Raw genomic sequence first — 23,573 nt, forward strand, 5'->3', positions numbered from 1 at the left:
CTCAGCAGGCGACTGCTCTGCTCAGAAAATCTCATAAGCAGAATTTCTTCCTAATAATTGGACTCAAAAGTCAAATTTCCTCCTTGTTTGTTGCAAGTCTTAATGTGGCTTTCTAGTTCCTGCTGACAACTCGTAAGCACCTACCTCAGGGTCAAAGTCAAGAGTGCTGCTCTCCTTCACTGCATTGACCTTCTTCTCCATCTCCTGGTACTGGCAGAGGGCTCCCTTCTTGTCCCCCTGGTTATACAGCAGGACAGCGTAGTTGAGGTTGACGAGGGGATTGCACCTGCAGCAAACACAGGGGATGCATCACACTTAGCCGGACTCAGACCACGCTGACGTGCCCAAGCAGCAAAGCTTCAGCCTGGCTCAGACAAGCCACGGGGTGCTCTGGCCCTGAAGTCCCATCTGCTCACATCGCTCCTCCACTGCCCAATCTCAGTTGCTCTGAGGCGAGGGCTACAAAGATCTCCCCAAGCAGTGACCTCTGCTCTCAGGTAGGTGAGCTGGCTTTGTCAGCGTCTGCAAGATTGGTTCAAAGGAGGCAAGAGCTCTCCCTAAAATGCACGCTATGTTTGGGGGCAGCCTCAGAACTACTGGGGCTGCCTGTGGGAGGGTGGAGGAGCATAAGGCAGCTGTGCTGTGCTAGAGTTTGGTTTGAAACCAGCTGCAAAGACCTGCAGAATAGTTTTGCACTTGTCAGACTTAAAAGGGCAGCAGCAGAAGCCCAGCTGAGAGCAGAAACCAGCGCTGCGCTGTATTTACCCGTGCTACCACTTACACCTTTGGTAACAAGACAGAGTCCGGCCTGCTTGGCCAAAGACTCAGAGCCCTGGGCCAGCAAAGCATTCCACAGTGACACTGACAGCATGAGGACTCTTGTGACTGCTTCAACCCCTTCAGGATCTTCTCTGCACCAGCCAACTCCTTGCACTTGTGGACTATCTCAGGACTGGCTTTAATAAATCCTAGACAAAGTGCCTGAGCAGCAAGCAGGCACCTCCATGTGAGAGCTGGTGCCTGGGGCAGGTGAAGTGACGGGGGCTTTGTGAAAGCTGATCTCTGCTCTGGCTCAGCACTCCACATTTGTAGGAGAGCAGCTTGTCATGGGACAGGACAGTGGCACTGGCTCATACTGATCGTACTTTACAAACTGACATGCTGCAGAACGTGCTGTTTATGCTTCACGTTCCCTGCCTCTTCTCTCTCTTTCACCCAGTAAAACCATACACCGTGTGTGTATGGTTACAGAGGAACAGCGGGCAGTGCCTGCCAACGAGGGATTCAAAAGGAAGCCCAACACTGCGGGTAACACTGCAACCCTGTGCAGCTCTGCCTCCCCTCGTGATTCTGTGATTCTGTGATGGAGAACAGCATACGAACACAATTTTATATGGAATAGAATTGTTCCACGTGCTCTCATTTTCTACAGTACCCATTTTCTTCACCAGGATACATTAACCCAGAGCAGCAGCTTTTCTTCCAGCTTAGCCAAGAGTGTGAGCAAACTCAGCTGGAAGGAAAGAGCGAGCTGCTTCCCTGGGTTCTGGGATTCAGTGAACCCCTCGGAGACCTCTTCCTCCTCTAGCTGCTTCACAAGCCAAGGTTTACACTCAGCAAAATGCTCTGACCATTCTTCAACAGTCTGAATCCCACATTTAACTTGGTGAAGCGAAGCACATAGGTGTTATCTGACAAAGAAACGAACAGCAAGAGGGGCACCACAGGAGCTCAGGCAGACACTCGGCTCATCCTGGCTGCAAGGCTGAGACCTGGAAAAGCAGAGGCTGCATTTGGCCAGCCCGTAGCGTGTACGTGTATCCCTGCACACCGGTCAGCCAGGGATGCTTTGGAGGTTGCTCAATAAATGTGAGCGAGGGACTGGTGCCCTCTCCTGGAGCATGGCAGGGATAGCTGGAGCCATCCAAAGATTCCAGCACCCACACCCAGGGGGCCAAGACAGAGAGCTTCCTTTGTGAAAAGTGCAGAAGGAAAGGCTTCTGCCATCGCTGTGCAATAAATAGAAAGCATCGTCTGCAGGCCATGACTATCCATCCTCAGTAAGTTATATGACAGCGCTGCAAGGAAGAAGACTATTAGAAGAAATCCGATAGCATTCATCACCATTGGATTTCCTTTATCTGAGAAACTGGAACACTGATCCTGCAATAAAAATAATAATAAAAAAAAACACCCTCCTCATCGTCTTTGCCAAAGCAAAGGATGTAATGCATGAGCAGATAAATATAAAAACCTGATTTCTTGAGGGAAAAAAAAAAAGCCAATAAAAACAGGAAAAAAAAAAAAAACACACACAAAAACACTCACACAACAAAACACCAAAACCAGAAATTGGCCAGATCTGGAACAGCCACTTTTAAAATTAATTGAACTCTATCATGCTAGTTATCCTTCAAGAGCTGAGAAGCAATATAACGGTTAGAAAAATCAATAGCTAAATAACCAAAGGGGAGGGAAAAAAAAAAAAAAAAGGCACAGCTATGAGCTAAAACCAGTATTAAGATGAAGAAACATCTTTTTTGAAGATTTTGGCAGAACACTTTCCCTTCCAGACCCCAGCATGGTACCCAGACCAAATGTCACAGCGTGGCTATAAAAGTATTTATGGCAATGGGAACAGACACAGCTAACCTTCATCCCAGCCAAACAGCTCATAATGTGCCAAGAAAGTAAGCCTGTGGGGACACGGATTCAGCCACAAAATAACTGTAGAGAATACAAGGCATGTCAGCTGAACGAGGCACAAAGAGCCTGACAGAGCCTGGATATTCCTCCCAGCAGTCAGTGGCAGTTTGTATTCATTTTTGCTTTGATGAAGTTTTATTTTCCTGGTGAAACTATAAAGCTGTAGCATGCTACTGGTGCCAGATATTTAGGCAAAGTTGGGGAGCTCGATTCCTATTCCCTCTCTTTGATCAAAGCACACAAACTCATGACTAAGCAGTCTGAATGAGCTTAAGATCCTGCACACCCTTGCTAGACATGGAGTTCTGATTAGGAAAGCCAGGCAAAGGAGCTGACTGGATCTTGGAGCTTTTGGTAGAACAGCTGATGCATAATTGCAAAACACACAGCAAGACGTGTAAATCTTTGACCATGGCTTGCACAGGTTCACTTCCTGTGAGGAGGCTGCCCAAACGTCCTGACATTTGAGGCAGAAGTAGAAATATTTAAATCTTGCTTTGTAACTTTGTTGATGCATAACCATGAAGAATCTCAGTGCCAGATGTGTGCTGGTGGCACCGGGCTAACCGATTCAAGGGCTCTGTCATGCATGCAAGCCAGGCAATTCTCAGCAAAGCGCCAAGAGCATTTACAGCACCTCTTCGCAAAAGGAACTGCACTAAGGGGTCAGACACTATTCTTTTAAACTTGCTGCCTTTTTTTAATGGGCTTGGGAACTTCCAGAATTCCCAGAATTAAGCCTGGCCTGTGTGCCTAGGTTGGAGGGGACAGGGACCAGTGTTTTCTCCTGCCATCTTGTGGTGGCCACTATGGAAAAGAGCCTGCCTTAAGACTCACTGTGCAGGCTGCTCTCAGTATGCAAATATTCGCAGTAAACTGGGGAGAATCGCCATCAAACCTCCCACTAGTTAAAATGTGAAAAGTGAAAAATGAAAGGTAAAGAAAAGCAGACCCAGGCAGCCAGAACTATTCCTAAATTTGAGACAAATCTGTTTTTTCTGCCTGAAATGACGCAAATGACTATCTTTACCACTGAAAGGCTCACTTTAACATTTCTGAAAGCAAGTGCTCTGATTTTAAGAGCTAGATTGCAAACACCAGCATTGCTAACAAAATGGAGAAGAAAGAGCTGCACCACTGTCCTTTATATGCTTTATATTAGCTTCTTGCCCACATTTTCCCAGCTAAAATCTTCCCTCTGACCAGTTCAGAACAGGCTTTAACCCAAGCCTCTCAGTGCTCTCACCAGTGCTTGAACTTTGGGTTATAAAATATTCTGGGATGGCTGGTTTCCTTCTATTGAATCTGCTCCATTGTGTGTAAATAAAGGAGGACTGGAATCCAAAGCCATCATCACTGACTCACTAAATAAACAGTAAAATAAAAATCAGCTTTGGTTTGGTCTCAAACAAAATTTCTTTCATTTTTCAGAGCTGACCTGAATGGAAAAAAAACAAGTGGTTTTCAAACTGATTTGCATTGCTTCAGGAATAAAAATATTTCCCTAATGAAAACCGTCTTGGGTCAGAGTAGTCAGAGCAACAAAGCATGTGAAGGAAACCAGGTGCAGGGAGGAAAAGCAGCGTGATCAAAGAGCTAAAAGATGTGATTAAGACTTACTTGTCCAATGCCACAGCTTGCTCATAGGAACGTTTTGCATTCTCAATGTCTTCAAGGTTTGTCAGAGCAACTGTACCAAAGGAAAAGGTACACACAGAAGATGATACTTCACAAGGACTTTACTTTTGGGATAATTCAGACTGTCATTAAATCATGAAATAAATAGGTGCTAGCAGGGTTGTCTGTATTACTGCGCCCAGTGCAGGTGAGGATTAACTCTTCTAATGTCCCTTCTTATAACTACTCATCTCACCAAATCACAAAAATTACCAGTGCTGGACATGCACACCCTCTAGGCAACACCAACCCTAACTCTTAAAGATAAAAAGTGTTTGGTTTTGTATTTTATTTTTTTTTCCAAATGTGTAACCTGGATCTAACTACAATTTAACCTTTCTGTTCACTACCAAGAGAGAACAAACTATTCAGGCTTTACACCCACTGGTGACCTGCTGGGGAACTTGGTATAGCCTTTGTCCAATGTTTTTTTCCTTCAGGACAAACTTTCCCTCTCCAAAACGCTGCATCTCCTAAGCTGGATATACACCAGAGCTGCATAACGGCGTGTCGCTTACCTGCAAGGAGCATGTACAGCTCTCCCATCTTGGGCTGGAAGTTGATGGCAGCACTGAGGAAGTGGAAAGCTGACGCGTACTGCTGCATCGTCAGGTGCACTAAGCCCAAATTGTACAGGATCTTCCAGTCAAAGGGAGCCAGGTAGTTTGCCCGCTTCAAGCAGCTGATAGCCTTCAAAAAGGAATAAGCGTGCTGTAACACAGCCCACCCAAGCAGACGTCTTGTCTCTGCCACAACAGGACTCGCGTTCTTATATAAAATTGAAAACATGAAAAAACATGAAGAAAAATAAGGAAACGAGATACTTACTGCAACGTATTTTTTCTTGCCGAAGAAGCACATCCCAATATTGTTCCACAGTGGGGGGCTTTCAGGCATGGTGCTGGCCACCACCCTGTATTTGGAGAGGGCAACATCAAAGTCTCCATGGGTCTGCATCAGGCTGCCAGCTGCCAAGGTGGCCTTTGAGAGAAGAGGAGAGCAACCAGCTGAGGAACTGCGTTTCCCCAAACATGATGAGATGATAAAGTTGTTAAGCTAAAGCCATCTCAAAAGCAACCATTTAACTTTTTCAGTTGTTTTCTTCTAGGGGCTGCCAAAACCAACAGTGAGGAGCAGATGAACCTCTAGAACCTCTCAGCATATAGTGAAGACAGGGTAAAGAGGGACTTGAGTCCACTTTTTCCTGACCTATCTCAATCATAGCACTCTCTGAAATCCTGTAATGTAAAAAGTGCTTAGGGTATGTTTTGGGGTGATAGCATATCTTCTACAGCCCAGGTGTCTGAGAAGATCTATGCACTACTACTTTCTTTTTACCAGCAAGTACTGATAGAAACAGTTCTGGTGTAAGTTATCTGGAGAGTAAAAAACACAAGCGAGACAAAGCAGCCTAGTTCACACCAACTAGTTGATACTGCAAATTAATGGAAATATGCATTGGGGGAAAAAAGGCAAGTGGCTGCAACACATATATATTTAAACCACACTAAGCTAGTTAAGTCATTTATGATACTTCACGGTGACAAGTAAAATTTGTAAGTGTAAAGGTGTTTTCACAATAACATTTGGCTTGCATTCATGTATCAGTTGTCAACCATGCATTTCAATATTCTACTTTGCTAACATCGTACCAAAGGAGGCAGCAAGAAATGAAGTAACATGTTTAAAAAGGGAAGCAGTTCCACAACCAGGAATGAAACCTAGATGCCAAACTCAGCTTTCCGGACTGGAGCCAAGGAAAAGTCACACTTGTATGTAACAGCTGGAAACACAGAGGATTATTAGCAGATGGGAGAATAATGTAATGGGACATCACTTGGGCCTGTGCTCCATGCCTAGGAATCACAGTGACCCAGGTCTTGGGCTTTTTAAAACAACGTCTGGAAGACTTCCATTGTAAAGCAAATTCAGTTCATTAAACTAGGTGCAACTTCAGATTAAAAAACAAGGGATCAATTTAACACCACATATTCTGCCCAGTTCCCTTTCTCTGTTTCCACACACATCCAGTTTCCTCTCCAGGGAAAGGTCCCAGAAATGTATTTTGGAAAAAGTTTTCTGGAGCATAATCCTTTTTAGCCTCTCAATGATACAGACAGCAAAACTTTGATACTGGAATTAGTTTCAAGAGGTCAGCTGGTTCATTTCCACTCCTCCTGATACCTTGTAATTGCCTTGGTCGTAAGTAAGTGCCTTTCCAAGGTGTTCAAAAGCCTTCTGGTAATCCCCAAGCTGGGAAAAGAAGTAAATGAGAAAAGTCAGAAAAAAATGAGAAAAGTATCAGAAAATCAGGAATAAGAAAGGAAAACATAGGCTTTATGGACACCCAAATTTCTGTTCAGCTAAAAAAAAGGACTCAGAAAAGTGATTTTTGCAGAGCTTCCACTTACTAACTTACACACACATTCCTGTTTGATGATTTACAAAACAAATCATAAAAATGGATTATGCTGAGCAGGATACACTGTTCCATCCCAATTTCCCTATCTCCAGAGAAAGGCAATGTTTATGAAGATCTACACCTTATTCTCCAGCATCTAAATAGATAGGGAAATGCTTAAGGAGCTTTCTGAATTAGCACTCAGTGCAAGTTTTCTAGCCCATCAATCCTGCCAGGATTGATACTGCCAGCTCTTCTTTGCCCATTTGCTCCTTGGGTAGCTTACTTTTGGAATAATCAGATGGTCCTGCCCATACATTTCACAGATAAGTGATATGTATGCCTTTGTTATTTAAATCAATGATTTTCTTCTATGGTGCATTAATGCTGCTTTCACGGCTGCTTTTGTTGTAGATTAACTTGCTGGACTCCAGCTCCAGAAGTAAGGTAATGACTAGTCATGTTTTACTGTACTTAGAGGATTTATAACAGAATTAGGGCAGCTGCCAGACAGAATTCCTGCTCTGGCTCAGATCCAGGATCAACTTGCTGTTAGCAGCAAAAGTAAAAAAGAAAACAAGAGAAAAGCAAGCTCTGTCGTGATAAATACAGTCCTTACAGAAACGCAGGGTAGTCACATAAGGATGGATAGAAATTAACTCTATAAAACAGTCTTGGTCGTTTTGTAAATAAGTAAGTTCATGTAATAGATATGGGAAGTTTTCAGTACCTGCAAGTAAATTAAGCCCAGTTTTGTAAGGAGGTCTGTATTTTCTGGAGAGAACCTGTAACACAAAAGCCAGAGAGCTGCATTGTGAATTGGCCCTTCTAGAACAAGGTAAATACAGAACATGGCATCGCTATGCTACACTGCCCTAGTGTCACAATACGAAATTAACTGTTATTATTAATAATACTCAAATATTGGAACAGTTACCATCATGGGGACTTCCTTTGAACAATAATACATCTAAGATTTCAAAATGCCTTATAGATACTAAGAAGAAATGAAGGCAGCTGTTTGAAATGGGTCTGGAAGCATGATAAGAGGATGTGGTTTTATTAAGCTTCACAGTGAGCCTGCGTGAGTGACCTGGAAATAGAAAATGGGGTTCTCCTGTCTCCCATAAATGATCCTGTAAATCCCTCCCCAGCTTCTGGGGCCACGTGTGACAGACAATCCTCAGCGTTTCTGGTGGATCCCACACATTCATCATCAGACTCGCCATTCACTACATTACAAAAAGATTATGAGCTGCAGACTGCTCATCATGGCCTTGTGGTACACTGCAATCCACAGGCACTGCTCTAGTAGTTAACACACCTCGGACAATATACACCACTGTTTAGCACAGCAAGGCTTCAAAAAGGATGTCCTTAGTGTTTTCAGTTACTGCATGCAACTCCCAAACCCTCGTGGCTAATTTGGGGTTCAGACAGCAATGTCATGAACACTTTTAAAAGCATCCCCATTCCCAGGAGGTTTTTAAGAAATAAATAGCATTAAAAAAACAACAACGAAGTAGAAAGGGACGCTATATGTTTGTGGCCTCACTTAACAGAAGTAAATTTTCAAGTCACTGCTATCAAGTCTTAAGAAATCTAGTATGTACAATCACACGGGCACATTTAAATCTCAGCTGGAGCAAAACCTGTGTGCCTGGTGGAAGATAAACAGAAAGTAGTGACAGACTAACCTGCAGCTGGTAACAGCAGGCTAAATGCAGCGGGCAGATGAGAACAAAAAGAAAAAAGCAGGAGTGAGGAAGAAGGGAGGGAAGGGGGGCAGCAAGATAACCAGTATAAACCTGGTAAAATGCTTAGCAAGGATTATTTATGTAATAAACATTCTAGATTAATCCAAACGTCTACCCGACACAATATACTGCCAGAGAGCAGCCAAAAGCAGATGTGTAAGAAGGAAAAACAGCTAGTACAAAATGCAGATCCTCCAGTGGTTTCTGACATGCTCCTGCTTTCCTTTAGTCTTTTGCCTACATTTTTAAAAGCACCGGTAAATCAGACACTCAGGAACGTCCTAAAAAAGACAGATTGGTACTCAGAAATGGTGACAGGGTGGGAGAAACTCACCATGCACCAGCCCATCTCCAGTCTGCCTACTCACACTCCTTCAAACGCAAATCACTCCATGAGAAACCCAGCAACTGAGTTTTGACAGACAGTCGGGGTTAGAGAGACAGCCAGGGTTAGATCTTGTTGGTAGAAAAACCTTTGGGATTTATTAAGTCCATTTGGGATATGTTTGCTCCGAGGCATTTCTGTCCATTTGTTTTCCACTGTTTCTTGGCAGACCTTCAAACAGCTACCTTCTTCCCTGACATGTTGTCAGCAGGAGGAGGACTACAGCTGAGAGCAGAGACAGCTGAAGAGCTTGCAAAGTGCTTGCTTTGCACAGAGACACTGTAATTACCATTAGCTTTTTAACTGTGTCCTCAATTCAGATCTGGGACACCCATCAAATTAATCCTGGCATAGGATGGAACATTGACAGAGAAAAAAAGAAAAAAATATATATATATTCTTACTCTATAGCTTTCTTATAGACTTCAATGGCTTTATCAGTCTCCCCCTCCAAAAGGTGAATTTTTCCCAGCATCTTGTAAGTCTGATCATGTCTGTTGAGCTCCAGGGCATTGTTTAGCTGGTCTCGTGCCTAAACACACAACCACAGAGAATAAAAAATAATCAGTGATCATTCCTCGGTGAAGCAACAGCCCAAGAGCAACCCACAGCAGCTAGGGAAAGGGAACAGCTAGCACCCCCTGAGCTCGGAGAGCCCTGCTAGCAAAGCCCAACCCGGCTAATTGTTGAAACAAGTTCTGCATTGGGGGCCATGAGCTTTCTGGGACAGAAAAAAGGGAAGCAGCATGCTCCAAGCCAAGAGGCAACAACCTCACGAGGAAGAGAGGAGCACAGGCCTGTTCCTGTGCTTGAATCTGTTTGCTTTAAGGGAAGCCTCAGCCCTGTGAGGTTAACAGGTACGTTGCAGATATTCCTCGCTAAAATGCTTACTCCAGCAGCAAGCAGGGATTGCCAAGTAAACCAGGGGAATGAATCAGCCCTTGTCAGGCACACACTGCTCCCCTCCAACAGGAGACGCTTTGCAACATGTCCTCCTCTTACCTCCTCAGGCCTAGCCAGCAGGACTGCAAAGAACATTTGCTGTTTCTGGACACACCATATATTAGAAAGAGAAATGCTGACAGGTTAAAGGAATGCTGCACTATGGGATACTTGTTACCAACAACTACTGAAAAGACAGCCATCCCCATGGGCTTCGTTGTGTTTTAGGTGTCCTCCAGGAATTATTCAGCACACACTGCTACCCAGGGTGACCAGTACGTCTCAGTTATGGGAAAGCTGGCAGGTCCCAGTATGGAAACTGCTAGTGCAGATAACAAATCCCATGGATGGACCTATGCTCCACAACATCCTGCTTTACAGCAATGCCTCCAACAGGGAATGCAGCAGGGTTTTGCCTGCAAGGACCACAGCATTCCACCAGAAAGAGCAGCAGGGAGCAATTGGGCCAAACTGGGAACAAAGGCTGAGTGTTGTGTTTTCCTGAATCCTGCCAGAGACGAGGGGAAGCAGGTTTTCCTTCAGACCAATGAGACTATTCACAAGATGCAGTAGTTTGAGCTTTATGCTGGGGAAACAGCTTGGGTCTTAACCATCACACTTCTCTTGCTGCAAGAAGATGGAATTGGCATGCTCAGTGGTTTGCTGCTCCTCACAAAACCTGCAATGTTTACCACAGTAGTTTTAAAAGGCTCTGAAACAGATGCAGCTCTTGATGGAGCACAGCTGGTTTTCTGTCTCGTTTGAGGCAGCTCTTTGAGGTTCCTCAAACATTCCTTTTAAGAACAGAAATGCTCTCTGAAAAATTCTAGTTCAGGAAAAGCCTCCTGGCCAGCAACAAGGCTAAACTCAGTTTCACTCTTATCCAAGTTCACAAACTTTCAGCTGACTCAAAATAATTCAACATGCAAATGAGAACAGACACAGCTCATGAACTTTTGCTCCCAGAAATGAACACCAAAGCAAAAAGCTTCCTTGATACCCAGCACTGCAAAGGGTCCACCTCAAACTCCCAGAGTGTGAAATTTCCAGGAGCCCTGCTTCCCATCTGTCAGGTAGGTGAGATGAGCATTTGCATTACCTTGTTGAAATGTTTCAGGTACATGTAGCACACCCCCAGGTTGTGGCTGATCTCCTGTATGAAACAAAGCAAAATAAAACCCAATCAGCACGACGTTTGAGATGTGATACGTAATCTACCAGTGACAACAGTCATCGCTGACCTGGACAGGGAGACTCCCAGCCCATACCCTTCTTGCTTTAGTTCAAATAAACCTATGAATTCCATTTGCTCCAGGAACCTACAGAGCTAAACTGTGACAGAATGGGAAAGACTACAGTCCAGAGGGACTAAAGCACAGAAATGACAATGGTCTCTTTGGAGAATATGGAGCAAAGACTGTTTTCTTCATGTGACTCAGTTCCCAGTGAGATTCCTGAAGCTAACACCCATTGCCCTCATGGGTGGCTCTCCATCTACCTGTACAATCACAAAGACACACACAACACTGCATCCAGCTGGACAAAATTTAAAGATGTGTCTAACTTTCCAAAATAGAAGTCAAGCACCAGAAGGGCTGATATCCAGGATCTCTGGCAGCTGAAACACGTTTGCAACACAGTAGGGAGATCACTTTGGCATCCTAAACACTCTAGTGCCACTGTAGGGAACAATCATGCCACTAATTCATCGCCAACAGTGTAACAGCCAAGCTACTTGTCATCTTCCTCACCCTGGCACATCTTGCAGAGCTGAAAAGCAAGGTCCACAAGTTCCTCGTTTCTATTCTGGTAAGCATTTCACTGCTTCATCAGTTTAGACAGCCTTGACCTTTGAGAGAAAACTCTCTTATTTACCCTCACAATGATACTTTCCTCGATGTGTCTCTCCAACTGTGGAGAACAGTAATGAATCAAAGAGCTACTCCTGGTCACTGCAGCTTGCAGAATGAGGCAGCACAAGCGAAGAGCACAGGCTGCTGCCAGTGCTGAGCCAGGTACGGGAAATAACTGATCAAAATGCCCACTGAAGTCTGCCTGCTGTGGCTGTAAATAGGGTTATAGTCATGCCAAGCACATACTGCAGGTAGCTTGGTTAGCTAAGGGACGATCCCCAGCATAAAAGGTTTCTGAGTTGTTTGGCACTGATGAGTTGATGAGAATAACGTCACATGTATCCTGGTATCAAGCCTCAATTTTAGACACACTGAGCACCAAAAGTACCGCTAAAGTCAGCAAGTGCATCATGTCTTAGCAAAAAAGATCACATGTGGCGAGTCTGTCCTAGAAACAACACTTCTGCAGGCAAAACGGCCACCTGCAGAAGGCTGTCCACAGCTAACTGCAAGCTGCGTCCTCTCTTTTCTCACCTCCTGTCACACATCTCCCTTTGCAGTGTTCTTCCTTCCTTATTTTCCTCTTAAGAGGAAAGAGCTAATTTATTATTGCTTCTGTAGATATCAGCCTACATTTTGTGCAAGTAGATAATGCTTGGTAGATAAGAAGTAACCTTTTCAGCTAATTTGAGGGCGATCTTTTTCAATGCTGTTTTGCATTACGAAAGGATTCCCAATTACTGAAGCAAGTTTTAGTGATAATGAGGGTTTAATGATGACCAAAGGAGGCACTTCCCACACTGTCCTTAATGTCATTTAGCTCTTCGTACTATATATGGCTGTGTTGATACCGGTACTTTGCAAAGCTCAAACACGTTGCTAGATTCTCTGCTGCTTGTGCCCCAAGACAAGGTGTGGGACTGCAGGCTGAGATCATGCCTTGCTCCTGCCATCCAAACCAGCGGCTGCAGAGCCTCATCAGCATCATCGTTCTGCCTCTCAGCCCTGCAGCTCACACTGCAGGCAGCATGAGCTCACCTCTGCCTGGAACACGTCTGCAGCTGTCTCCATAAAACTGCAGAAACATCTGCACAGCACAGTAATCTCCAAATCAACACAACACTCACCCAGTCCTTTTCATCGAGTTTAGCTGCTTCGTTGTACACTTCAATGGCTGCCTTGTGTTTCCCCAAAAGAAACCTGTGAAAGCATTTCAATTTTTATTTTTTCTTGCTTTGAAACCCTGCTGTGCAACCACTATCACCTTTGCCAGTGAGAAATGATGCTATTTGCTAGTTCTCCAGAGACCTGCCTGAGAAGCCCTAAGAAGTTTCCAATCTGAGCAATATGTCAGCACTGCTCCCTTTCAGGACCAAGGTCATTAATTCTGCACTCCCTTACATTATTGGAGATGCAAGGAATGAATCCACAGGCTCGGTCATCTGCCTTTGTCTCAAAGGAAAAGCACGGGTGATCAAAAGCAGACTGGACACTCAGAGACAAAAAGGGGTCTGCAGGGCAAGTTTACACTGTCCAAGGCTGCAGCTTTAGCTCTGGACCTGGAAATTGGTGTGCTACTTCTCTCACTTAAAGCACAAACACAAATGAAAAAAAAAAATACAGAAAAAAAAAACACACAACACAATAGCAGCCAAGCATGTAACAGAGAATGTGCTTTAAAGGGTAGCCCACGCTTCTGGAAAGCATCTCAAGTGTTGATAAGGAGGAAGCATGCTTGGAATTAAGCAGCCAGAGATTCCACTTGATGCCTGGGAGAAAAACAAAACCTGGAAGGTCCTGGGTAGCACATCAAAGTGAAACAATAAAAACACCACTCACAGCGATCGTGCCACCTGCTTGAGGTTGTCAGCACTTCGAGGGTTCAGAATGGAACATGTCTGAAAGAGTTCAAGAGATTCTTGAATTTTCCCCTCCAAGCGAAATATCAAAGCTGCAAGACAACATATACCAGGCAAATTAGTCCATTATCTGCAGGAAAAACGTACCTCTGACACCAGGGAGCTAACAGGGGGTACAGATACATTATAGCAGTACTTGTTTGGTCTTTCTCCTCCTGCAGCAACCTCATGCAGAAGCTGTGTGCGAGAACAGAATGAAAATACACGCAAAGGACCCATGCTCGTTTGGGAAAAAAATCTGTTCTTTATGGTACAGGCATCTTGAAACCCTGGCCAACTGTTCGTTATGATGCAGTCTGGATTCCTCCCCTCCTCCTACAGGCTGCCATAAGCCCTTGGCCAAGAAATCTCAGCTGTCCCCCAGTCCAGTCATCTGCCAAGGTGACACACAGCCCTTTGAATTTCAACGCCAAGGTCTGGGGGACGTTTGTGAGAAGGCAGAGGAAGACCACTCTTAGACCAAGTGGCAAGACAACAGCCACCTGAGGCACGTAGCTCTGACAGACAACACACATCCACAATACATTTCACAGCACACGATCAAACACGACCCAATCGAACACCAGCACATCGAAGGCCAAGAGCCACAAGTCCAAGAAGGAACTGACGACAAACTCATCAGTGAAGAGAAAACAGAACATCTTGTCTCTGTCCATGTGATAATCCCAAATTTCAACACTAGAAGGTAGGTAGAAAAAAAGCCAAATATACTTACATAAGAATTTTATACCCGTTTCCTTCTTTTGTCCCCACTTGTTCCCTGTATCTTGTATCAAAAGTAACTGGCTTTAGCAATATTAAGACTTTCAGAGGCCTCATGTGACATACCTTGAACGTAGACAGCATATTCACACCTTCCATGAGACTCCTGGAGCTGCTCTTTGATGACAGCCTGAAACGAGGAAGTGCAAAGACCACAGGGTAAATGTAATCCCCATCTCTGAGAAGCCCATTTACTGGGCCACCATCACCCCCTTTCCAAACTGCAGCATGACAGTTTTCAAACAAATATAAACCCTTCACATTTTTTAATAAAGGCAACCTCTACGAAAGAAAAATGATTCTGACCAACCAAATGCCTCCTGTGACTTTGATTTGGAGAATCTTTTTGCACGTGCTACATATAGCTGTGCTGTATCTGGGCGCACAGCAGAGTGCCCCAAAATACCTTGAATTAAAACATCATGCAACATGTTGTCAGACACAGTGCTTCCTTTTGTGACAGTAACGGTGGTATCACACTGGACACCACAAATACAACATTCACGTAACCAAATTTTGTGCTTGGAAAAGTCAGTATTAAGACAGAATTCGCAGCTAGTTTTTGCAATATGCTGTATTAAAACACTAAAAAAGTGGTCAACTTTCAACATTTTAACAAAACTAGTGAAAGAGATTTTGTTTCAGCTACATAAACCACAACTGCACATATAGGACAGGCACTGGATTGCGTTTGGGACAACTACAAGAGCGCGTGGAAGAGTGCAAATTCATCATTGTTTGTGAGAGCATGGTGCCAGGAATACCACAGCTGTTCAGTGTTTCTCTGTTCGTTCCCATTACCAAAGATAATTAGATATTACCTGGGGAAAACGCCACAAGAAATCTATGAAAGCATCCTCTGCTGATAAGGGTATCTACTCTAGGCCCTTTGTGAAGAAATAAATTGAATTGGAGCAACTGCAGCTGAGTCAGTGAAAGTCAAATGAACAAATGATGAGTACATGGGGAAAGGAAGGAAGAAATCTGAGGAAAATGTAAATTATTGTTGGATGCACTCCTGCAGCTGACAGCTTGGGGTGCGGGTGCAGTTTGGCTATATTCCATAGTCACACATGACCTGAAATTGTAAAAGTAGCCAAAATGAGTGACTCTGGGCAGGATGCAAACGTCTTGTTTCTGCTCTCTTTGAGGTTCCTCCTTTGTTCTGACGTAGAAGACAAAGAGGGGAAAGAAAGGAGGATTTCTGGGCTAGCAATAACCTGGCACTCATCTGGTACTTCTGTCTAGTGTGTGATCAGTACCACTATCCCCTGCCTCCGAGACGAATAGAAATGAAAGGACCAGAAAGCAAGGAGGAAAACTGAACCTCAAACATAGCACATGGAATGATGGAAAGCGGGGTGAAGGCAAGGAGAGTTATTACTGAGAAACCTCACTGACAGAAAGAAAATTAAACAAAGGAAGGAAAAGAAAGAACAAACGCAGGCTGCTCTTCCCCTTGGCCATAATACCCTCTGATCTCCTGACCAGAGACCCTCCACAAGCCTACATTTTAGTCTTAACCAAGTACTTTATCATCGGACTTTCAGCTCAGACACAAACAAGCATTTCTGAACACAGGTATGCAACACTGCCCCATCTACATAAAACCAGTCTCAGAGCAAGAGCAGGCAATAGAGAGCTATCTTTTATAGAGATCTGATTAATTCCTTAAGCCCTAAAAATCCCATAGTGAAAGGCCTTGAGCTGAGAAATATGATCTGTAATCCCAGCGTTTCCTCCCAAGTTTATTTAACTTGCTGACAGAATTTAGACGTATTGGCAGGAGACCAACCAGCATGAGTGATTTTAATTAATTAAAAGCATCTGGTAATTTTAATAATCCTTCCCTCGCACATAACAGAAGATTTCTGTTGTGAAAAACGGTTAGGGGGAAGAGCTGGAGTTGCTGCTGCAAGCAGAACACACACTTTATGAGCTGCCTATGTGAAGAGCAAGAGCTGAGTGATGACGACTGCTTAGCAGGGCCCGTCCCTGCGCTCCCCCCTTACCACCCCCCAGATCCACTCTGCCTGCACTGCAATAGCAGGGCTGCTGCTGCCTCTGGCTCCGGGGGATGTTTGCCTTGTGCCTTGCTGGGTAGCGGAATCAAGCAGGCGGAGTTATTCATCTCATGCTGTAATAAGCAGCAGCATTTGTCAGAAGCTTGGCAATGCCGGAATAGATGCAGGAGCGGCCCTGTAAGGGTTAAAGCCAATTTAATGCTTGGATTTCAGGGAGTCAACGTTAGGAAATATTTTTTCCTTGGGCTTTTACACCGCTGACAAATAAGGGAGCTTTTCCAGTTGCGCTGGAGAGGAGGCATCTCAAGGCACTGAGTGGGAAAGAGTCTAACAAGATCAGGCCAAAATTAATAGCATCAGAGGTCATTCGTTTATTAGCTGAGTCTTAAAAGAAAACTGATGGGCATTAATGAATGCCCAAATTGTACTGAAATTAGTGAGTTTAAAGCCATTTCAGTCATCAGGAATAACGATGCCACCTTTCATTTTTGAAGGTATTGGCACTGAATAGCATGTTTGGGGCTGCCTATGCTCACTGCGTGTAAAGGCAGGCAGCTGGGGCATCCTGCGTAGACCTGTAACCCCACCGAGCACCAGCAGAGAGAGCCAGAGGCTACCGGAGGGCAGTTCAGTGCACCTAGGATCTGCATTGCCTTCTGGACACGGCTATGGTTCAGGGACTGCAGAAGGATCCTGGCATGCTGACGTTCTTATCTTCTTTGGGACAAATCCAGGCCTCTGAGCACACATTCATCGCATCTGGGAGGACGGACGGAAGATTATTTAACCAACTACTGTCCGGTGCCAAACTCTCCCGATGTAACCACAAAAACACGGTTCTGTGAGCCAGGAGGAAGGAGCTGACAGCTAAAGCAAAACTGGTCTGCCACAGGAAACGTTATTAGCTGTCTTCTCTACATCTTTCCCCATCTTTTACTTCCTTCAGTGACTAAAGACAAATTGCAGAAGCCAATGCTCCCTTCACACACCATCCACACGGCTACTTCCTGTTTTCCTAAGCTGTATGTCTCTGCACTCCACGAGTCTACAGCCTGCCATGGAACTGGCAAACGTACAAAACAGGAGACCAAGAAAATGCAGTCAGATCAACAGAAAAGGGAAGCAATTTTCTATTTAGATTACTAGTCCAGCCTCTGCTTAGATCTGTTTAAACCAAGATCTGAGAGGAAATCATTCTGCTGATGACAGAGCCCTCCAGCTCCGCTAATTAAGAACTAAATGAATTTCCTCTGGCCTACCAGTTTCTTAAGCACCCCCAGGAGTTCTCCAACAGAGAGAGACAAGTCCTGGCCGATCCTGGTGTTTCAGGAGGGAAAAACTATTTCCAGATCTTCTTTGCACATTACAAAAACAGAAAGGCAACTCTTACACCCCTCCTCCTGCCACTGGCACATCATCTTCAGTGTGTCAGGAAAACACACTGGTTAATAAACTTGGCATTTCCTTAGTCCACTTACTGTTAAATCCCAAATCAAACAACCACTTCCATGATACCCACCAAACCGAGGAGAAATCAAAAGGTGCAGCGTGTCACAAGCAAAATGAAAGCATATCATTCAAGGATAGCCAAGATGTATTTTTAGACTCAGTAGAAATGTATTACTTGATTGAAGTGCTTTTTATAGCAGCTTTGTAGTACCCTTGAGAGACCTGCACTACGGAACTGCGTTATAATCAGTGTGGAAGACCCCGTGTATCACCTGGAACAAGAGAAGCTTGCAATCCTTTCATTTTCACCACTTCCAAACGTATGGTGAGTTTATGGAGCACTCTAGAGAACTGCACGTATGAATCCTGATTGTAGCTGAGGATTTAATAAAATTAAAGCTGTTTTGATCCTTGTCTTAGTTCTACTTTCTTTTGGTCCCCTGATTCCAAGAGAAGTCAGGAAGGAGGGTGACAACAGCTCAGCCTTACCTCAAAGTTGGGATATTACGTTGGTGATGTACTGGTTTATGGGGAAAAGAGGGTTCCTAACGACCCTGTGGCACAGCAGGTGATCTGGCAAACCTGGAAGGCCACAGCTCTGCACCTCCCCTGTCCACAGCACAGCTAGGCCAGGCATGAAAACCACCATTTGACAACATAGTTAAGTACTTCCTCACGCAAAATCTCAGCAGCAGCTCTTACCTTACACTCGTCATATTCCCTGCGAACGTACAGCAGATAGATGTACCAGTTTCTCCTCTCTATAACAGGTATCTCCGGCACTGCATGTAAAATACAAAATGAGATTGATCAGCAGGGAACCTGGGCAAAGCACGAGAGGGATTCTGAACTGCCTGCTCTGCAAGCACAACACAACTAATTTGAGAACAGCAATTGCACCCGTCGGTGCAATTAAACTTCCGACTTGAAACCTGGAGCCTGGACATACAACCCATGTCCAGTTTCATTTTATTTCTCAAGCTGATGTGTAAAATGCGTTGTTAGAGACAGAGACACTAAATGAGGTCTCTTAGCAGAAAACAGAGAAGTACCACCTCAAAAGGCTTGAGGCATCTGCTCCTTCTGGTGCAGCTAGAGGAGCAAGCAGCACCGAGCAGCAACACGTTGGCTACGCACACATTTTAATTTAGCACTAACGCCGGTCTGATGGGATTGGTTTTTCCAAATACGCAAGAAGCAGCTTGGGGAAATGAGTTAGATTCACATTTCAGAAGTAGGGCAGAAGAATCAAACTTCTTTAACATAAATTTCTGGGAGTGAATGAGAAGGAAATAGGCACCACACACAAAAGGAGACTTTGGAGATGTTGTCATTCTCGAGGTGTGAATAATTCAGAGAGGTCAGGCTTGGTTCTTTGAAACTGTGAAGGGAGTATGAAACATCACAGGTCTGAGATGCTGTGAAGCTACTGGCAGAAAAACCTATTTGATGCAGTGGAAGGGAGAGGATTGTGCTCCGGTGTTTCAATCGTATGGAGCTTGCAGCAGTAATTATGGCAAATCACGAATGGATGTTGCTTAGTGATATTCGTGTTGGGTTTAAAAGTTTAACACACTGCTGTGCATTTCATTACGGCTCAAAATGTATTGCTTGGTTCTCGTTTCTGCAGCTCAGATGCTGGTAGCTGAGAGGTAACCATAGCAACTGGCAAAAAGCTGTATGTTTGCAAGTCAATATTGTGACAGAAGCGTGGAAGGCAAAGATGGTCGCAGGGGCCGAGGCCACAGGGATGCCCCACGGTCCCCACTGCCAGCCTGCAGCACGGGGCAGGGTCGGATGGAAAGCTGATGTGACCACCTTAGGGCAACACAGGGACCTGGGATCCAAAAGCTCTCATCAAATGCTGCTCCCTCTCAGACCTTTGTAAGAACGGCATTTGCACACACACGCTCCCCGATCAGTTGAATTGATTTCCACCAGCTTTATGTTTTCCATTTGTTCTTCCTCGTGGTTTCCCAGCAAGTAAGGAGTTAAAAGTGTCTACAAAGTGATTTTTAAAAAAGCACTATTTCATAAAGAGCGCAGAGGGCTGCTCTTCTGGACTGCATCGGGTGGTTACCTAATTCATTGGCAGACTTGTAATGACTTCCTTGTGTAAGTTACTGCAGATGCCAGGCTCTGACAGAACTTTCTTTTCCTAGAAATACAGCACTTAGGGGTACTGGAAATGAATTGCAGAAAGCAGCCAGACTTGTGTGCTGCCCCTGTGTGGCATCTTGCCACCACCCAGCACAAAATACTGAACCAGATGGCACATCAACCTGACCTATTCAGGTACTCCTTACCTTCTTTTGTAAGCATGGATTTAAAGGCAGGCATTGCAAACTCTATTTAACCATCAACGTTCCAATTCCAGTCCAAACTAAAGTACACTTTGCCAATTTGTGCTAGTAATACAGCCTAAAATTACAAAATCCTGTATCATTACAAACAATGGAAACTGTTTTAAATAGGGAACAATCAGAAGAGACTCCAGACAAATCCCACCTGGTCTCCAGCCTGATGCCAACAGCACTGCAAGCCTTACCGAGAGGTCAAAAAGAAACAGAGAGCACCATTAAACCTTAAAACATACAGAAAATCGAGCTGGCCGGGGTGTGTTCCAGCTGAGGTGGGAAAGACCAAATGAGGTTAGACCCTACATGAATGCTTTGGGATACGGATGGCACATCAGCGAGCAGATGCAAGATGGGTTGTTGAATTCCTGAAGGAAGGGGCTTTTTCACAGTTGTGGGACCAGAAGGACGCTGCACTGCCGCCTACACGACGGCAATGCCTGCTGAGAGCAGTGCTGGGAAGGAAGAAAGAGGCGACGTTCACCCCAGCCAGCAACACGAACGCTAAATGTCACAGCACTGAGCTGGGTATCGAGCTGCAATCGATCCTGCGCATGCACTTCAAAAAAGCATCAGAGACCAAAGAGAACAATGCCATCTGGAAATGAACACATTTTACAATGGATTTGAGCGTGAGCTTGATCAATTTACCATAATCTACCTCAAACATCTGCAGCATAGACAGGCACGAGCCACGGCAGTGTTTTCTTTCCTTGTCATCTCCTCTGCTGAGAAACAAGCAGGAAAGGAAAGAAAAGGACAAAATGGACATCGACATCTCACAAACACCGTCTGCCTTGTGGGTCTGAGACTGCAAAACCCAGAAGAGTTACCTGAAAGAGCTGGGCTGGAGATAAAACTGAGAGGAAACAAAAAAGCCACAAAACACACAAGTGAATGGCATTCACATCTGCAGAGATAAAACAGTTTTGCTTCCCCCCAGCAATGCGCTGAGCTATCTCCTCGGATAACCAGGCGGAATTGGGAAAACACGTGGAGTTTTTCCTCTCCTAAAACACATTTGGAAATAGCAACAAACCTGACTGAGATGACATCAGCCTCTTTTTTCCTTTTTCCCTAAGACGAATAAATTGAAAAAAGATAAATAAATTCTGATGTCTTTCTAAAAAGATGTCTAGATTAATTCGTAGATATAAACAATCTGAACACAAAAGAAACACAAAGATTCATAGAAGAATGTTGATAGACTCCCTGAGCCTATTCGAGAAAGAAAATATCAGTGGTTTGACCCTTCCTCTGAAGAACTCCAAGACAAACATTACGTACCAAACCTGGTGTGGAAGCCACAGAGGACAGAGAAGAGTGGAAAGACAAAGAAATTGCAAGGAAATTAATAAATCATTAGACAAGAACTTGTCTAATCCACCCAAAAATGGCTGTGGGAAGCAAAGCACTGGCACCACACTGCAGACTCCTCAAGGGTAGGGATGATGGGGAACAGTGGAGTTTTCATGTGGCACAGTGGTTTGCAATCTCACCCTAATCAGAGGCCGCAACCAGGAGGTTTCTGCACAGGGAAGAGCTGCTGAATTTGGCCTCGCTGGGAGGAGCTGAGCACATTCATCACGTCCCTCAGGCTGCCTGCAATGCAATTTTCCACCTTTTTCAACACACGGACTTTCAGAAGTCCCTTGTATGTAACTGCTGCAGAGCACAGGAAAACATGTCTTTCTTTGCCACCTTCTGCACAGTCCTCTACAATCCAGTGCCCGCGGGGATGCAGGGACCCCAGGTTAGAAAAGCAGGGCTTCTGACCATTCTAGCAGAGAAAACAGACGTATTTTCTGTACATCATGCTGTTAAAGAAAATGCAATTATCCCCAAACTGTATTTACAGTGAGAAGGGTTTATAGCTTGTGTAATTATCTTTTTGCCTCTCTTTTCTGAGAGTACAAAAGTCTACTCTCATTAAGCACCTGCGACAGGGTGCCAGGCACCAAATATATGATTAAATACCTCAGTCAAGAGACAGGCCAGTTGCTCTGCAGTGTTTTGATTTAATTCAAAAGGGAATCCATCTGATCCCCCTCTTTCTCTGTGGCCAGTGATTGATTGCACAACTTGCTCCCAGCAACGTGATTTTTCTTTCTGACAACGCGCCTTTACGGAAGTCACTGGAGTGGAAACCCCGACAGAATCAGAGGAAGATCATCAGGTTTGTATCTGCGCTGCACTATCATCACTCCTCACTCCATTCATCCTGTTATAGATTTTCTCAAAGGACTGGAAAAAATGAAATCTGAATCGTCCCCTTTTGTGGAAACCTCCCTAGGAAATTACTTTGTGCTCGTGTCTTCGTATTGGGTAATTACAGCCTAGGTACCAGCTATCAACCAGCGGTTTTCAGATTTAATAGAAGCCTATTCAAATTGCTGTCATGTAAAAAACATGGGGGGGTGGACAAACAACCAAATTTCAGGGGGAAGCGATTGCTAAAGCACCAGCTGTCCTCTAGAAGGTACCCAGAGACTACTCGTGCTGTAGGCACAGCCAGATGAAGCCGACTTCACCGTAACCACATGGGCGCAGCCACCAGGCAGCCCGTCACCCCTCCTAGTTACAGCCCACTCCAAAACTGGATGCTGTAAAACAAAACCCTGCAGTCTTGAGAAAGCACACCAGCACACAGGGACTTTCAAGATTAATGAGTAAGGATGGAATGACTCAAGTCTCTCACTACCGTGGTGCTTTGCTATTAGCAGAGCTGCACCAAAGAAAAAATGTGGGACAGTGCATCACGCTCAAAAAGAAGGAGAAGGGAGCTTTGCTGCAGCAAAGGCATGAAGCTATGATCTTGTGCCATCAGAGAGGGCAAGGCTCTCTCGAAGACACAAAAGCAGGATTGATCTTTTTGATTTGGGATGCATTTCCTGGCTACAAGTACTTCTGGTCCTCAGCTTAGCATCAAACTCACGGCACCGTAACGATGTTTCACCTGCGGCTGGAGGAGGCTCCTCAAACCTGAGATGCGATGTGTGGTTAAGGCTTTCAGCACCAACATCTACCACATCCTGCAATTCCCAGCTCAGTCTCCCCGAGACATTTGCTGGCATTACTGCCAGGGATGTGCTCGTTCCCACCTGCAGAGTTTGGGGAAGGTTTGCTGCTGGGCATGGCTGCGGTTACAGCCCAAAATGAAGCTTGGTGCTTCCACAACTGTGTTTAATTAGACGCCGATAGGAAGGGAAAGGCAAGGATGAAACCAGCTGTGCAGTTCTCCTTCTTGCCTTGAGCTTCACAAGCTCCCAACGTGGGGAAATAAGGTAAAGCTGATGAAATAGAGGTAATGAGCATCTTCTGAATAAAAATAATACGAAAAT

At 44.7% G+C, this 23,573-nt stretch overlaps 1 protein-coding gene across 5 annotated transcripts in view; it reads right to left on the minus strand.

Moving 5' to 3' along the window:
* The window catches only part of BBS4 (Bardet-Biedl syndrome 4), a 39,599-nt gene that overhangs the window by 5,481 nt on the left and 10,545 nt on the right, over positions 1-23,573 (minus strand). The window contains exons 2-13 of one of the 5 annotated variants that reach the window (XM_082769431.1): positions 18,578-18,657; positions 14,469-14,532; positions 13,561-13,619; positions 12,849-12,921; positions 10,968-11,021; positions 9,331-9,458; positions 7,515-7,569; positions 6,568-6,636; positions 5,212-5,364; positions 4,902-5,073; positions 4,327-4,432; positions 145-286 (exon numbers count right to left, since the gene is read on the minus strand). In XM_082769431.1, the coding sequence (XP_082625557.1) occupies positions 145-286; positions 4,327-4,432; positions 4,902-5,073; positions 5,212-5,364; positions 6,568-6,636; positions 7,515-7,569; positions 9,331-9,458; positions 10,968-11,021; positions 12,849-12,921; positions 13,561-13,619; positions 14,469-14,532; positions 18,578-18,591 (1,089 nt within the window). In that variant the 5' untranslated portion in view covers positions 18,592-18,657. Of the gene's footprint in view, positions 1-144; positions 287-4,326; positions 4,433-4,901; positions 5,074-5,211; positions 5,365-6,567; positions 6,637-7,514; positions 7,570-9,330; positions 9,459-10,967; positions 11,022-12,848; positions 12,922-13,560; positions 13,673-14,468; positions 14,533-18,577; positions 18,658-23,573 lie in introns of those variants that run through there. The other 4 variants (XM_082769433.1, XM_082769434.1, XM_082769435.1 and 1 more) reach the window with 4 other exon arrangements.

The sequence above is a fragment of the Aythya marila genome (assembly GCF_965140915.1).
Source record: "Aythya marila genome assembly, chromosome: 11".
Classification (NCBI taxonomy): Eukaryota; Metazoa; Chordata; class Aves; order Anseriformes; family Anatidae; genus Aythya; species Aythya marila.